We start from the raw sequence: 17,729 nt of genomic DNA on the forward strand, positions 1-17,729 counted from the left end.
GCCACTGTCCCCATGGGGCCTGAAAGAATGAGTGGTGTGGTCGGGTTCCCTTGGAGATGCTGATGAGCAGTGCCTGCTTCTGCCAGGGAGGGGATCCTGGGAATGCAGGAGACATGGAGAAAGAAGCAGAAAAGCCTCAAGGGCAGCAGGTGGCAGATGGTGACCAGGAGACTCCCTAGCCTGCTGGGCCAGCCAGATCCACACAGATGCAGCCTCCCTAATAGCTGAGCCCAGCTCTTCCCAGTCTAGCACCTCTGACTTTGGAGTCTTCACTGGGCTGGGCAGCCCATACCCAGCAGCCAACAGCATGGGTCAGGCCACCAGGGCTGGGTCAGGGACTCTAGCTATGGAGCAAGTGATGTGCAGACAGGCAGGGGTGAGGGCATCCTGGTAGGCACTGTGGGCTGCCCACACCTGTCCCACTGCACACCAGTGAGGCGGAGGAGCTGTGAGGATCTCCCAGCCCAGGGGTCTCAGTTTCTGACTTTAGAGAACCCTTTGAGAACCTGAGACAAGCTATGGATGCCCACCTGAAATCTAAGTAGACACCACAAACTAACAGACCCCCACATGTATACACTCCACACAAACCCACATACACAGGCTCACACATACATGCACACACCCACAGACACCACACATTCCACAGACTCAGATACCCAAAGAAGCCCCCACAACTCTATACACACACCCTCAGACACAGAGTCACTACACACATACACATATCACACATACCTGGCACAGACTCGCAAATACCCACAGACCACCCTCCAAAACATTGCACACAGACCAACATACATAGACACACACAGAAACACACATGCATCCCACACTGCAGACACTGTGTGGGCAGGTGTGGACCATGCCATGGATGGGCAGGCTGGGTAGGAGCTGGATGCTAAGACTGGCTGCAGTTCATCACCAGTGCTGGCCCAGCTTTCCCCTGGTATGCATGGCCACGTGACCTGCTTAGGCCACTATAAGGCGAGCTGAAGTGATCCTGCCATGACCTGGCCCCTCTGGGCAAAAGGGACCAGAGTACATTCCCTGCCCTGTTAGGCAGAAATGTCCCATAGCAGGCAGCATAAGAGTAGGGTTCAGCAGAGCACAGCAGACCGTGGCATAAGGGCAACATGCTGCTTTTGCCATGTGGAATCTGAGCTTCTGCTGGCTCATCTGTCAAGGGACTGTGACCTTGTGCTGACCCCCTGCACAGTCACCTGAGATGCCTCTTCTCCAGATGACTGCTTGGGGCTGCCGGCCCCTCCCCTGCCTGGATCCTCACCCCCTTCATCAATAAATGGGTTTGTCTTGTGGTTTTCCTCCTGAGACTGGGGAGGTCAGAGGTCAAGTGGGACTTCTGTACTACCACATTCAGGGAACCTGGAGGAAGGCTTGAGGAGGCAAGCCTGGCTGACATGTGCAAGGGATGAATGACAGGCTATGTGGCCACGGGAGTGAGGGGCACACAGATACAGAGGTATATGGGAGGATGCATGTTAAGCAGACAGATGGGCACATGAGAGGGAAGAACAAACAGACCATGGAGCGCCATTGCATCCACTCTGCTGACGCAGCCCTGTGAGACCCCAACCCCCTCTCTTCCCCAACTCAAATCTAAGGTTCTAGATGCAGTCATGGCAATGCTTTCTCAGACACCCACCATGCAGTAGGTGTGGTGCTAAACGTTCGCACAAACCCTGTCCCCACAATACCCAACAAGACAACCACTGGGTCCAACCACAGCTAGACAAGGCCCAGGGTCAGTGAGGGGTACAATGGGCTAAGTAGCTATCTCCAACACCAGCATCACACAGAGACGCTGGTTTGGTCTGGCTGCTCAGCCTGGCCCAGCCCATTACAGCCATGTACAGACTGAACCAGCAGATGGAAGAGCTCTTTGTGTGCCTTTCCCTCTGTTAATAAATAAAAATAAAAAGGAATATGAGGCTGCCAGAAGTTCTTCCTGCCATTGTGGTGTGGAGGTATAGTAGACTGGAGCTGGAACTCAGGCCAGTCTGAGTCCCAACCTGCTATCTCTACTGCCACTCCTGGCGTCCTATGACTCAGACTGGAAGTCAGAGGGCATTATTCCCACGCTGTCCCATCAGGTGACTGCCCTGTGAAGGAAGTAGGGGAGGAAGGATTTGTCCTCCTTCCCTGAAAATAAGGGAATTGCCTACAGCATCTCTGACAAGAGGGGGCTGTGGCTGATGGAACCAGACAGATCACGCTTAGGTTGTTAACTGGCTGTTTCTCCCACCAGCTCAACCAGTTTCAAAGAGGGAGAGAGGCTGCAGGGTGGTAGCAGGCACCTTGGAGTAGCTTCAGCTGTGGGGAAAGCTGGCTGGACCGTGGGCAGGATGGTTCCAGCCCCACACCGTCCAGCTGGTGACTGAGCCAGGGCAGCCCAGTTCAGCAGGAACACCAGGCACAGCTGTGCACCCGAGGTCACCTGGAGGAGGACTCATTCACTCATCTGTGGAACAGGTCGCCACACTAGGACAAGTGTCAGGCCAGCTCAGGCCCTCTCTCCATTGCTCCTGGTGATCAACCTCTCAGATATTAAAAGGGCTGTCTGCAGGCAATCTGTCTCATTTCCTCTTTGAAAGTTGCCAAGTTCTCGTTCATTGTGCATTGTATGGGGAAGGGAGGAAAACAGCCAAGGGAGCGAGGTGGGGGACTGTCCCAAAGTCCCAGGTCCCCTTCTCCAGCCCAGCTTCTCATGGGGACAACAGTGCTGCTGACTGACCGGAAAAGTCTCTCTGCAGCTTCTAGGAAGCAAGGGATCCACCCTGTCCCTGTCCCTGCCCTGCTGCCAATGGGCGAGATAGAGTTGCCTGGCTAGCCTCCCACGGGGCTTCTGGGAACATGGCCGACAAGCAGGGGCCAGATCTGCAGACGGCCCAGAAAGCAGCAGGTGCTCCTGGGGAAGGGAGGGGGTCTCCTACTCCCACCTCACCTGAGCCCTTCCTGGTGGAGTAGCAGGTTTTGGCCATCCTCCTCTGGTGAAAAACCAACTGCCAGGCCCAGTGCTGGGAAGACATTTGCGCTCCCTGCACTGGGAGCCTGCAGGGAGCAGTCCCAGGACGTGCCTGTTACACTGCTTCTGCACTCATGCAGTGAGATGCTAGCAGAAAAGCTGCTGGGGAGGAAGGAGGTTGTGCAGGCCCTTCCTTCAGACACAGAGTCTAGTAACTGGCCTTGGAGGAGTCCCTGCTGGGAACACGGGGCTTCCAAAAACAGCAGCTAGATCCTGTGCAGACACACTTCTCAGGGTCTCCAAGCTGGGGAGAAGGCATGAGTGCGGGAAACCCGCTCTGAACCTGTCCTGAACTAACAGGTCAGGCCTCTGGGCAGCACAGGCTCAAGCACTAACCAAACAGCGGTTTTGTCAGGAGGTCCTGGAGAAGCCGAGAGGAGAGAAGAGGTGAACAGGGAGTGAGATGGGGACTCAGGTGGGGGTGCTCTGCTGTGGAGAAAGGCCTGGGGAAGACACTAACGAAAAAGATACAGGGGATGGGATGCAGGGGAATGGGGAGGGGGAGTGGACCAAGGGATGTTGCAATGGAGCAGCAGGAAAACACCAGGCCAGCTGGGTCGGGGAGGGGACACAGGCCCCCCCCCCCGGGGCTTCCAGAAATCCCTGCATGCCCCTAGGGAGTGAACACCCAGGGCCCTGTGCTTCAGGTGCTACCCTCGCCCCCACTAGGCCTAGGCCTCTTCAAGACCACACCACCTCCCAGCCTGCAGCCTGTCTCCCAGGGCACAGAACAGGAAGGCTGCACTGGCCACACAGCTCCCTGAGAAGTGGTTGGGGGGTGAGGAAATGAGGCAGGAGCCCTCAGCCTCCACTGAGGACAGTAGCAGCCAGAGAGAGACCCTCAGCCAGCAGGGGCCACACCCACCTTGATTTGCCTGGTGGCTGCTTCCCTCACTCTGTCTGAGTGCAGCTCTGGGCCTGAGGAGCTGCTGGCTGTCGCTGCTACTGCCTCCTCCTCCCCTGCTGCTCCTGTTTCTGGTGGTGCTAACCACAGGAGCCAGGGGACAGTGAGTCCCCTTGCCCACCGACCCACCTGGTGCATCCACAGTGGGAACTCTGATGTGAAACCACTGCCTGCCACAGACCCCACCAGGCCTGGCAGGGCAAGCCATCACCTTCGGCCCTGCAGCTGTGACTCAGGATAAAGGGAAGCCCCCATACCCACCAGGAAGCTGTGTCCACCAGGCCCAGGGAGGGGGCTCAGGCACCTCCTTCCCATCTGCTTTGATCACAGACACATCCCGCACAACCCCTCCTCCCTTCAATGCCCACCCCCGCACCTTAACAGCTTTCAGCGGCTCAAACAAGGCATGCAAAATGAAGCCTCCCTCCCCAGTATCCCAGGTTGTGTACGCAGTCCTGAATCTGGCCCTCTGACCACAGCAAACACCCACACATTCAGGCCTGGCTCCAACACCTCTCTGCCAAAGCGCTCCCCATACCGCTCAACCCCACTGCATGCCCCTACACACCTCTACCTGGCCAATGCTCAATGCCTACCCTGGGCAGCCTGCTCTGGTGAGATGGTGATTCAGCCTCAGCACCACGGCACAATCCAGTGCCGCTTCTAATGTCGCTTCAGGGGCATCTCTTTGGGCCAAGGGCAAGTTTCCCTGGAGAGATGCAGGCTTTGAAAGCAAATGCTTCTGCAAGGCAGGCTGCAGCAGCTCTGGGTCCTGCTGGCAGGAGCAGGAGGGCGGGCGCACTTGGCCTGGGTGCGGAGTCTCGACTCGCTGACATGTCACGCTGCACGTCTCCTAGATGCACCAGTCACCCTTCACTTTGCTTTCCTCCTGCCGGGCTCACCCACACCTCCTGACTGGTCCTGGAAAGGTGGTTGGTCAGAGCACACAGCTGCCTGGCCAAGGCGGGTGGACACTCCAGGACAGGGCCTTCTCCAGGCGTGGATCCCTCCCCAGGATTCTATCCGGGGTACTAGAAGCGAAGGGGATGTTCATGCTTTAAGGATGTGAGTGGGGACTGACACGGTGAGAGCCCACCTGACAGCCACAGAGCCAGGAACAGCAGCAGCTGCTGCTGAGTATCAGCAAGATTATTTGACCCCTGGATCCAGCTAAGCCTGAAGATGACACTGGGACTTCCCCGATACTCGGACAGTCAGTGTGTTGCACATTGTTTCAGCCTCACAACGTTGAGTAATGCTTGTGTCACTTCCAGCCATGAGCCTGACCAGACCACACACTCACAGGAAGTGCGTTTGTTTCTGAGAAGACAGTGTATGATTCCTTTGGACTCTGAACACTGAGCTCAAGGAGGAGGAAGAAACTTCACTCCTTGCAAACAGCAGCCCCTGTTGCTCCCACTCTTTTCACGGCCTTCGAAGGCCTGGCAGCTGGCCGGGGTGCCTTTGCTCTCTGACGTGAGAAATGGAGGTCGTCTACAAGGTCACGAAGGGAGCTCAGCGAAGAACACATGCAGCAAGCGCCTGATTCATGCACACTCCCGCCTCTTTGTCTCCAGCTAATGGCCTTCTACTTCAGAATTCAAACACCTGGGTTCATCCCCACTGCCACATGTGCCTCCTGACAGCTGGCCCTGTCCCTTGCAGGATGGGGGAGGTGGCAGAGCGACACGCGTATTCACATGCTCCAGGACCCACCTGCAGTAAGACGGTCCCCCCAGGAATCGTGAGCTGCAAACAGTACTTCGGGGCGTTCTCCCAGGACAGCAGCTGCACATCTTCGATTGCGCTGTAGGAAACGGAGTTCTCCATGTACCCGGTTGGCTATAGTAGAGACAGAAAAGAGATGCCCGTGGTTAGGAGGGCAGGCACAATGTCCCTAGCTTGCGAGAGGGGCCCTGTGATCATCCCCACCCTGGCGACATGCAGGTGAGACTGGGATAGCAACTCGGCCATCCCAGGGGACCAGGGGCTGCAGGGGAGGTGTGACTGAAGGTACAGTGTTGGGATGGGCTGAGCAGGGCCTGAGACCACCGAGCCGGGGTTTAGCTCCGATCTTCAGGGAACAGCTGGCAGCCCACAGGTCAGACAGCAGCAACAGCTGCCTCCTCCCCAACCCAGGGTTGGAGGGGAAGGAAGGGTTCTCTCCTTCCTCCTGTTTGCCAGCCACACATTTCCCATTCAGCATCCACACCCTTGTTTGCAGAAGACAAACTCCACACTCCCACTCTCACGCACGATGTCCTTCAATGGCTCTCAGCAGCCCAACCAAAAATTCCATGCCGGGGCTCCCCACAGCAACCTACTGACACCTCAAACTCAACCCATTCCTGGTCCCCCAAAAGGGCACATCACCACCCTGGCATCTCCTATTTTGACAGCACCCCTGGGGTGAGGAGCCCACTTCCCCCAGATCCCATCACCCAGCCTGGCTGCAGCCTCCCCTGGGCCCGCCCTTGGGTGCTCATTACCACCCAGCACAGGGGCCACCTGCACTGCACATGTAAGGCTGAGGTTCAGACAGTTCTTCCGCTGAGTGCAACCCAGTCAGGACTGGGCACAGCCCTTGGGCTCTAGGACCAGTGTCCTGCCTACTACGCTGTGCCACAGGGGAGGGCAATGCTGCTTGAAGCCCATGGCCCGACATGGGACTTTCACCCTCAGACTAAGGCTCTCCACTTCAGTGTCCACCTACCCAAGCTGACTACGGTGGTGGGCAGGGAGAGGCCGAGAGCAGACTCCTGCAAATATCTCAATTCTGTTCACATGCTCAGGCAGTGGGTTCAAGAAGGAAGAGGGACCAATCAATTTTTTTCTTTTTCCATTCATTCTTTCATTCACTCAATGGGTATTTACTGAGTATCTATTACACTCTGTAAGCTGTGAGTGGTCAGGACTGGCTGAGCCACCTACAGAGGCTGGCAGGCCGGTGTGGCGAGGCCTGCAGCTCCAGCTGTGGCCTGGGTATCACAGGGCTATCACTGACAGTGCTGCAGGAAAACACACTTGGGAGAAGGGCAGCAGAAGGCAGACAGCCTGCAGGTTCCCACGTGGCTGCAAGTGGGCAAGAAGGCTGCTTAAGCCTTGAGGGCGGGCAGGGAGGTGGAGGCAGCAGTGCACTGTATCCTCTCTCTTCTCCCCAGTGTACTGACAAGAGGTGTCCAGGCCACCATCCCAGTGGCTGCTGTGGCCCATGACACACTGCTCCCCAAAGTCAAGTTCATGGGCCTGCCCTTCCTCTTTCTGCCCATCCCAGTGCCCCATGAGTGTGCTGCCACGCTATCAGTGCTCAGCAATCAATGACTCAGCGCTAACGACACGACCTGTCCTGGGCACTATCGGCGAACACCAGGGCTCGGTGGTTGGCTCTAAACTTATGTCCCTAACCACCAAGTTCAAATATTGATCATCTGTCTCCCCTGCCAGAGGCTCAGTCCATCAGAGCAAAGACCTTCACCTGCTCCGCTCCCTGTGCCTGCACAGCTGGTGTTCGCCACTTAGGAGATGATTGCTGTGCTAACAAGCCGATGTGCATGGCACTAAGTAAACTGAGGCAAGTGGGCATCTCTGTATTACAACCAACTGGTGCCAACACCCTCAGGAAGATGATTTCTTGCTACTTTCTAAAAATTATATGTAAAAGGACCAGTGTTGTGGTGGAGAAGGCTGAGCTGCTGCCCACAACAGCAGCACCCCATATCGAAGCACGCGCTTGAATCCCAGCTGTCTTACTTCTGCTCCATGTCCCTGGTGATGTGCCTGGGAATGCAGCAGAGGACAACCCAAGTGCTTGGCTTCCTGCCATCCACGCTAGAACATGGATGAAACTCAGGGTTCCTGGCTTCAGTCTAGACCAGCCCCAACTGATGTGGGCATTTGGGGAGGGCTCTCCATTTTAAATGGAAAATCCTATTTTAGGAAGCAATGGCAGCTGCCCAGAGTCTCAGGAGGCACTGATGGCCTTGCCTTGGTGCTGCTGGGGACTCCCATGAGAGGCTGAGAGGTGGCCATGAGCAGGTGTGAAGTCACCAGACCACAGGGACACAGATGTAACAGAAACCAGGGGCACTGCCACGGTGCCATGGCGCACAGGATGTGCACAGCGCAGCGGAAAGGGGAAATATGCTGGATTACCTAGCCCACGTAGACACTGGCCCCGCTACCCTGGGTACCACACGGTGCACCTTGGGGCTTTTGCTGGCCACCATGGCCTCCTTGGAGAGGCTGAGATATGTGACCTGCAGGCGCCAAGCTCATGACCACACGCTCCGGGACATGAATGCGAGCTACAGTGGCCTGTGCTGTTTCACGGGAGCGAGCTCCAGGCCACAGCTCCCGTCTGCTTCTTTCCTGTGACCCTACCTGAACTGCAATCGAGGCTTTTTGGGAAAAGGCTGGATATAAATACACACGGCTGTGAAAAGGTGCATGCGTGGCTTCCTCACTGTTTGGAGTGGGGCTGGGTCACTAGTGGAGCTTTCTTAGGGTCCGATAAGACCTGTGTTTGGGCCAACTGCTGTGTGTCGTCAGGCAAGTTGTGCACCTCTCTGGGCCATCTTCCTCCTTCGGTAAGATGAATATTTGACTGACAAATTTATTGAGAGCATTAAAGGACAAACCATTTGCCAAGAGTTTAGGCCATTTGGAACCCTGACACACTCTATAAAGTGAGCAATAGTGAAAAAGACCAAGTCTTCCTCTCATTCATGCCCACCTTCAACTATGAGAAAACCACCAAACTCTAGCTGAGGGTCTTCCCTCCAAATACCTGGGTGGTACTCAGCAAAACAAGGGAAACCCAAGCCATTGTCCCTGCCATGGAGTCCATGACAGGAAAGATACACACTCAGGTCTGGGGACACTGAAAGCAGCCCTCGCTTCAGTGACAGCGGCATCCAAAGTATGTGTGAGGTGTGCGCACCAGAGCTAAGCTGTGTGCACCTGGGAACACTGCACCAACTTGCCCCCTTCTCCCCACACCAACACTGCCCTACAATAAAACACTGATCAGCAAAGATAAACTGCAGCCACCGCCCTTGTTCTTCTTGCTGGGTGGGGACACAGGAGGCTTGCAGGGAAATGGGGAGGTCCAGGAGTCAAGGTCTTTGAGCCTCGCTGCTCTCTGGAACAGGTGTGGCCAACAGGGAACAAGCAGCCCTGCTGCCCTGGGTGCTTTGACACCGTGGGGACAGTTTCACAGGTGACGGATAATCCCCTGGTAATCTGAACAGGGGATCTTCCCACTGTAGCAGCAGTGGGAAGATTCCCACATGGGCAGCTGTCACTAGACAGGCAAAGAAATTCTCCCCCACCGAGGGAAGAGGCTGGGAAGCCCAGTGCTGAGGAGTGTGTCCCAGAGAGCGATTAGCATATGAAAAGCCTTTTCTAAATGCAAGAGGAGTCCAGGGTGTACAGGAGGAGGCCTTCCATAGAATATACAGGGACACTTCAGAAAGTCCACAGAGGAATGGGCATTGTGGTGCATTGGGTAATGCCACTGTGAGATGCCCACAGCCCATACTGGAGTGCCTAGGATTCAGCTCCACCTCCACTTCCTATCCACCGTCCTGTTAGTACACCTGGGAGGCAGTAGGTGATGGCTAAGGTACTCGGGTCCCTGTCACCCACATGCATGCTACTGGCTTTGGGGAGTGAACCAGCAGTTGGGAATCTTTCAGTTACATAATACTTTTTTTAAGCCCAAGGAAAATAGAATTAAAAAGTAAATTTTAAAAAGTAAATTTATTTTGATACAAAAAAAAAAAGTTTGATAACCATGCATGTCTGGTAGCCTTCAGAAAGGCTCTGGAAAAATGTGTATCGTGAGAAAACTTCATATAGGGGCTGGCACTGGGGCACTGCTGTTGCTTGTGATTCTGGCAACCTACACCGGAGCTTGGGTTAGTCCTGGCTGCTCTGCTCCCAGCTGAGAAGATGGCCCAAGTGCTGGGCTCTCTGCCAGGCTTCTGGCTTCATCCCAGCCCTGCCACTACAGGCTCTGGGGGCGCGAACCAGTGGTTCCTATCCCTCCTTAAAAACAAAGGAAACAACTTGTGGGTTTCCATTTTTTATACCTGGATAAACTTATGTTTAAATTCCAGTTTTCCATAAGCTTTTTGAAGTATCTTCATATGAAGTAAAACAATTAACAGACCAAGGAACTGTTTATAATAGAAACCACATTGTAGTACAGTGGGGTTAATCCATCGCCTGTGACACTGACATCTCCTATGAACACCAGTTCAAATCCCAGCTGCTCCACTACTGATCTAGTTCCCTCACAATGCACCTGGGAAAGCAGTGGGAAATGACCTGAGGGCTCCTGTCACCCACAAAGGACCCAGACAGAGCTCCAGGTCCACTGGCTTGGGCCTGGCCCAGCCATAGCCCTTGTAGCTATGTGAAGAGTGAATCAGCAGAAAGTCTTTCTCTCTCTCTCTCTCTGCAACTCTGCTTTCAAATGAAACATAACAGAACTAATTAAATAAATATGTCTTTAAAATATGTGTGCTTTTTCCCCCTAAACATAAGAGCAGAACAAGATATCCCGTGTGCTGTGTTTGCAGGACACTGTGTTTGCCAGTACACAGGTGGGTGAGGAGTATTGTGGGAGCAACTGGTTCTCTGTTTTGTCTGTAGGGAAAGGGCTCAATGGCGCACATGTGTCCCAACGCCCAGATCTGGACACCTTTAATAGGAAGAAACATCTACACGTCCAAACTCAGACGTGGCCACCAAAACCACTCCTGGGCACCTCTGGGATTGCCTGGCTGATCATCTCCAGGCATTTTTTTGGGGGGTGGGATGGCAGACAGTACAGCTGCTCTCACGAGGCCTTTCTCAGCGTCCCATCTTGAGGTGTCCTGCGCCCCTGCAGAGTGCCCTGCACAGCCATTGCTGCAGAGCCCTCCACAAGTGCTCCCCCCAGCACACAGCACTGCCGTCTCAGTTCACTCTACTATAAACAACTCTACGGTGAACATCCTAGTGAAGCACATTTTTCTGCCCTATATTTAGGATTATTTCCTTAGGCCAGATTCCCAGAAGTGGAATTACCAGGACAAAGGCTAAGAGCATATTTTACACTGTTGCCAAATTGCCCTCATTAGAGACATATTAAAGAGAACTGGGGAGCCCTGGGCAAGAATGAGGGGGGGCCTGTGTGCTGGGCCACCAGCTGACTGGGCCCTGTTAGGCGGGACATTCTAACCCAGGCTAGTTCAATGTGCCTGTTTGGTAGCCCAGTGCCCGCCAGTTGGTGTTAGACACCAGGAAGCCCAGCAGCTAGGGTGGTCCTGGCTCTTGGGGACACTGCCTTCCTGTGGCAGCCGGAAGACACATCAGTGATCTGAATTCCAAGGTTTGATGTGGTTTGGGGTGTTGTGTTTGCCAAGAGAGTAATCCTCCCACCTTTATGTCCTCAGGGAACTTCTGGCCCAATGACCCCAGAACTTGGGGATACTGAGGCCTTCTAGGGTGTCATGCATCCCCAGATGGGTCCCTTGGCCAACTTCCCACTTAGAGTGGGCAGGAAGAAGGTGATCAGCGCCTTCCTCCACCACACCAAACAGCTGGAGGACCTCAGCCTCCCTCCCGTGGCTCCCTTCACACCCGTACTGCCTGCCCGTGTCCATGGTGCTCTCTCCAGGAGCCACCACAAATCAGGACTCTGCTGTCCCTCAAAGGAGGCTACAAGGTGCCTGTGCTTGCCCAGCAAGCAGAAGGGGGCCAAGCTCTGGGATCCCTAAAGGAGAAATACTCTAGAAAATCCTGCCAGGGACTTGGCTTTGGGAGCCATGGCAACCTCAGCCAGCAGTTCAGCAACGGCTGTCCCAAGGGTGTACAGCCCTGACAGCAGCGGTGGCACCATGCAATGCAGCTCAGGGAAGCCCACCAGTCAGACACAAGGATTTGCTGTGGGTGTGAGCACCCACAGGTCGGATGGAGGGGCGCCTTCCAGCCTGGTCTTGCCCTAATAGGAATGAGGATGCCCCAACCTTGTACTCGGTGGGATCATGGACTCAGTCTGGAGAGGAGTGGCCAAAAGGCCTCCTCTCCTGCGGCTGCACGTGAACAAATTGAGACCACTAGCCATGGTAAAGTGTGTCACTTCTGGCACATTCACAGTGTTGTGCACACCTTCTCTTATCACCCCAAAGGAAGTCAGCTCTCTGCCACAGGCACTCACTGCCCAGCCACCCCTGGCCTCCACAAGCCTGCTCTGTCTGCGGACCCGCCTGTGTGAAGCATTATGTAGACCAAGGGCCTATAGCACACCATCCTTTGCATCTGGCTCGCTTTACCTAATGGATTTTTTAAACCCATGTATTTCTTTAAATTATTTAAATACTTATTTATTCAGAAATGTTTCTTTCACTGGCTGCCTTATTCCCCAAATGCCTGTAACAGCCAGGAGCCAAAACTCCACCTGCAGGTAACAGGGACCCAAGGACTTGAGCCACCACCTGTTGCCTCCCGGGGTGCATCATCCGCAGGAAGCTTGGAAAGACAGCAGAGCCAGGATATGGGGCATTCCCAGGAGCCTTTAAACTGTGGCACCCAAGGCCTGCTCCGTACGCAGTGTTCCTAAGGTTGCTATAACCTATAGTTAAAATCAGAACAATGCTCCTTCAGACAGAAGATAAATGTCACCAATGGAGAGGCCGTGCTTTGCTCATCCTCTCACAGACACCTGGCTGTGTTTCTGCCTTTGGGATACCTCAAGGAGTCCACTACATGGCCTCTCAGTGACCATGGGAGCATAGCTCAATGTATTCTCCACCCTCACTAAGTCTTGCCAACTCAGCAATGCACAGATGCCCCCCACCACATCCAGGGATCAGCTCCCTGTGGCCAGTGCGATACCAAGAGCTTACACAGATGAACTCCTCATCTTCATAGCAATGCTGGGGCAGGGGGCAGTGTCTATCCCCATTGCTCACACGCTGTAGAAGAAATAGAAGCATGGAGAAGAGATGCCATCTGCTGCTGGTCACACCAGTCCAGGACTTCTTGACAGACCTTGCAAACTACCCTCAACCCTTGTTTCTGCCAACTGAAGATGCCCGCCAAGTGCACTGTCATCTCCCCTGGCGGCCCAGGGTTGCCAGTATTACCACCATCTGTGGCATGCCACATCCCCACCAGCAGAATCTCAAAGTCCAAGGCAGACAGAGCTGCCACTGTGACATGAATACTTCCTGGTGTCCACCTGCTCTCTCACTATCTGGTGGCTAGTTTCTCCAGGCGTTGTTGCTAGCGTGCCTGCCTGTGCCCCTGCTTTGTGACAACAGTTACCCCAGGAACCTGGAATGTCAGGCTGGGAAGAACAATGTGCAAAGGAGAAGATCTCTTGTCTCAAGAAGGCAGCCCCCTTGCATGTTATTCGGTCAAGCACGAGTAGGAGCTCCTTTCCTGGGTGGCTCTGTCCTGGACAGCATCCTCTGCTGCCCCAGCACATGTCCAGGCAGCTTCAGGAACTCATGTTCCAGCCTTGGGGCCACCCTGGCTGCACAGCCACAGAACTAAGGGGGGTCATTTATATTTTCCCCTATAGGGCCCTCCCCAGGCAAGAGTTGCCTGTCACCTTGAAGTCAGGTGGTCATGTAGTCATTCAACAAGCAGAGGCCTCCCATGTGCAACTCTACACTTAGGCCTGGGGCCAGAGCAGCAAGAGGGCTATGGCCCTGCAGCCATCTAGCTGCTGAGCAGCAGAGGAGAAAGATAAGGCATGGAGACAGTTGCTCATTCAGGCAAGCAGCTAAGACCTCGAGTCCTGCCATTCACAGCTGAGCAGCATCAACCCACAAGGGACCTGGGAAGGATGTCTCAGTGAGGGGACTGGCTCTGTCCACTCAAGCCCCAGGAGTTCGCAATACTTGGATACCAGATATCCCTTCTGCAGTCCTGGAGCCAGTCCTTCCCAGGCTGGGAGCGCCAAGCATCCCAGCCTGTTCTCCTTTCTCACCTCTCCCACCTGCACGGCCGTGCTCACCTTCACCAGCCCTCCAGGCCCTACTGCTACCTAGGGAGGCAGGTACTGACACTGTCCCTAGGACAGATCAGAAATGGTGCATGACCCGCCCAACCACACACAGAGGCCTTCAGAACTCAGGCCCTGCCTTTGTCTACACAGCCTAGTAGTAGGTCACTTCCTGCCAGGTCATTATGGCCCCACAAACTCTCCAGCAGAGCACCCTGAGGGAAGACGGCAACAGGCACACTGTGGACACCCAACACCCAGAATGCTCCCCAGCCTTGAGGCAGTGAGCTCCTTAAGCAACTTCTGCAAACGGTACAGAGCGGTCAGTAAAAGCTGTGCACATGGGTCCCCATTGGTCCAGGGGTTCCTCTCCCACGCAGAGATGCCAACACACATGCTCCCAAAGACCTGTACATAAGCCTTGTTCCAAATTGCCTGGACAAATGGATGGAGCAACTGGGGTGTGCATACACAGACTGAGGGAGGCACCTGCAGCTACATGCAGCACTGAGATGATCCACCCAGACAACTGGCTGCTGACACAGTTGTAACAGGGGAAGCCGCTGCACATTCCCACTTACACCAAGTTCAAGAGCAGGAAGTTGTACTGGGACAGGTCATGAGCTGGCTGGCCAGGTGGCCATTGTCTTGTCTGCCTGGGGACCAGAGGTCTGGGATATTGGATGTTCAGTCTGACACCACCCAAATCCAGAGACCCTGTGGGTACCCCAGAGAGAGGCAGGTCTAACAAAGGGAAAGTGGGTGCTTCCAGGTTCCTGCTCAGGTTGGTGGCTGCCTGGGGCGGAGTCTTTGTATAAATGCCACAAACAGGACATGCTGCATGTGCTTTTCCATGTGTCAGTCTTAGTCCAATAAAAAGACATCTGCCAGAAAATCAAATATTCTCTCAAGGCCAAAGCTGGGCTTCAACACAGCTGGCTATATGATCTCAGGTCTCTGCTGAGCCTCTGCCTTCTTTGTTGTAAAACTGAGACCACGGCTACCTCCACTAGCAGGGATGTGTGGAGAACCACTCAGACAAGCCACGTGTTGGAGGAGAGGTGGGAGGCCTGGACTCCCCTACACCCCTGTGCAACTCAGGTGACTGGATAAACCAAACATTCCCGGTCCACATGGTGTGCCAGTACCCAGCCACAAACAGGAGGGAAGCACCAACACCTGCTACAATGTGAATGACCTTTGTGAATTTGGGGCTGAGTGCCTGGAGCCAGACACACTGCCACACATGTGTAGCTCCACTCATCCGTGATGTCCAGGACAGCAAGCTGTGGAGTGGGTGCCAACGCTGGCGGGAGGGACAGGAAGTGACTGCTGAAGCGTGTGCAGTTTCCTTCTCAGGGAAATGGGCTAGAATCAGATGGTAGTGACAGTTGCACAATCTTGTGGATAGAGTAACAGCCGTTGAATTGTGCAACTTTACACAAGGAGTTTTATGGCATGTCAGCTACATTACAACTGGGAAAAGAGACAAGAGTAGGCCTGCCTTTGGGAGAGTTGGTGGAACATGATTCCATAGGACTGGGCCTATACGGCGTGCTCAGTCCTCCCCAAGGGCTTGGCAAGAGTCACTATGACCACGCTGTCACCTGGACGCCCCAACAGGATATGTCGCATGGAATGATGGTGCTGGGCAGGGAGTCACTGAGGAAGGCGATCATTCTCAAGTCTCAGGAGATGGAACAGGGGGCAGCTTTGCTCAGGGCTTACCCGGTTCCTCCACTGAAAGTGGCTTATGCCAAAATGCTGGCACAGGCAACATGTTCCACTGCCTGCCCAGGGAGGACCACCCAGCTCTGCCGACCAATCTGAGTAGGAGGCATCAGCCAATGACCTGGGCCCAGACCCCCAGGCTCTCCCATCTTGGCTGTGCCCCTTCGTTGGAGACTGTGGGATCATGTGGATGGCAGGAAGACCTTCCCTGTCCCCCCGATGGCCATTCTATTGCCAAGGCCTCACCAAAGCAGGCCTTAGTGGCTGCCAGGGCAGGGCTTGTCCCAGGCCTCATGGAGAGGGCAGGAAGCAGGTTGCAGGCTCATTAATCATGGGTTTGGCCACAGCAGCTCCCCCCTTTTATGGTCAAATGGCGCAAGAGGTTTAATAATAGAACCAAGGACCGATATTTCCATGTCAGATGCTTCCACCCCCAGCCATCTACATGGGCATAAGAAGACAGACCCTGGGTACCCAGGGTGTGATGTGGGCATAAGAAGACAGACCTGGGTACCCAGGGTGTGACGTGGGCGTAAGAACACAGACCTGGGTACCCAACATTTGACTGTGATACCTCTGGCAGTGAGTTTCTTTGCCAGCAGAACCGATGACCAAGTGACATAGAGGTATCCTGTGTCGGCACCTGCTCCACACCCTGGGCATACATTTCTATGGACAACGGCAGACAGGATGCAGGGCACATGCCCAATTGCCAGGCCCTCAGGCACTCCAGGCAAGAACTGCCAGGACACTCCTCAGCAAACAAGGGGAGGGGACTCAAGCTGTCCTACAGTGAATTGCAGGGTGCAGCTGGTCAGTGGAAAGGCCACACAGAAGCCAGAACTGCTAACTCAGGGCCACTTCCTTGGCCACTGAGTCATGTCCTGGCCTGCTCTTCAGGAACAGGCCTGTGGGACCCTGGTTAGTGAGGGCATGCAGGAGGGGACTTTGTCACAAGGTAGAAAGACAGATATTTACAGAGGTGATGACAAGACAGGTGACAAGCACTGTCCCCTATGGAGTGGGTCCAGAAGCAGAGAGAGGAGGAAAAAACACAGAAGTCAGGCAGCCAAGTGTGTGTGACCGTAGCCTGGAGCACATACAGCTAGAGAGCACGGCCCAGCTAGGCGCCCAAGGTGAGCTAGACAGGGCACAGCCCTCTTCGGCCCAAACCTCTCGATCCTCTGAATTTTCTCATTCCTTCCTTCCTTCTCCTTTTCCATCTCCATCTCTTTAAAACAAAGTGTGGATGGGAGAGTGCATCAGGTGGTGTATGCACAACCCCCAGACATGCCACAGACACGCACACCCCAATGTGGTCTCTGGCCAGCCTGGGGCATGAGCACCCCAACACTCCCAGGAAGGAGGCAGAACACGAGCGTCCGCAGCAGCATGCGAGCTTGGCCCATTCTGGAACTTCCCACAACCGCCCTCCCAGAGAAACTGTGCTTTTGTATCTGGCTGGTTTGGTTCATCAGTCCTCCTGTGACACTGCTGGTACTGTGGGAAGCTGCAACCCACTCTCTTCACTGCTGAGCAGCTCCCCCTCCTGCACGTCACGTCTGAGCCGTCTGGGCTACAGGGAACATTCTTCTACATAAGATGAGGTGGAGACAAGACTATTCTTACAGCAGTAGGACTCTCAGCATGCAGGGCAGGAGGCTTGTGTGTAAGCCCAGTAACGCACTTTCAGGGAAGCTTATCAAGACAAGCTCCCGAGGTGGGCGACCACGCAGCAGTTAGCTCATTGCTTGGGGTGCCTGCATCATACGTCAGAGTTCCTGGTTCAAGTCCTGGCTTTACTTCCAATGCCAGCTCCCTGTCATGCTTCCTGGGAGGCAGCAGGTGACGGCTCAGCAACTGGGGTCCCTGCCACCCACATGGCTTTTGCCTGGGACAGCACTGGCTCTCAAAGACATCTGTGGAATGAACCAATACAAGGAAGAACTCTTGAAAATAAACACATTTAAGACAAACAAGTCCTCCAATCTCCCCTGCAGTGTTGCCCTTTCTTCGATCTTTAATTAGGCCTTGGGGAAGATGCAGATTCC

The 17,729-nt window shown here is 54.6% G+C and overlaps 1 protein-coding gene across 1 annotated transcript in view; it reads right to left on the reverse strand.

Moving 5' to 3' along the window:
* Nucleotides 1-17,729, reverse strand: part of LOC121157883 (c-Maf inducing protein) — a 184,094-nt gene that overhangs the window by 54,530 nt on the left and 111,835 nt on the right. Inside the window, exon 2 of the mRNA XM_040982314.1 lies at nt 5,664-5,789. Within this exon, the coding sequence (XP_040838248.1) occupies nt 5,664-5,789 (126 nt within the window). The remainder of the gene's footprint in view (nt 1-5,663; nt 5,790-17,729) is intronic.

The sequence above is a fragment of the Ochotona curzoniae genome, unplaced genomic scaffold (assembly GCF_017591425.1).
Source record: "Ochotona curzoniae isolate NIBS_2020 unplaced genomic scaffold, NIBS_Ocur_1.0 contig_3622, whole genome shotgun sequence".
NCBI lineage: Eukaryota > Metazoa > Chordata > Mammalia > Lagomorpha > Ochotonidae > Ochotona > Ochotona curzoniae.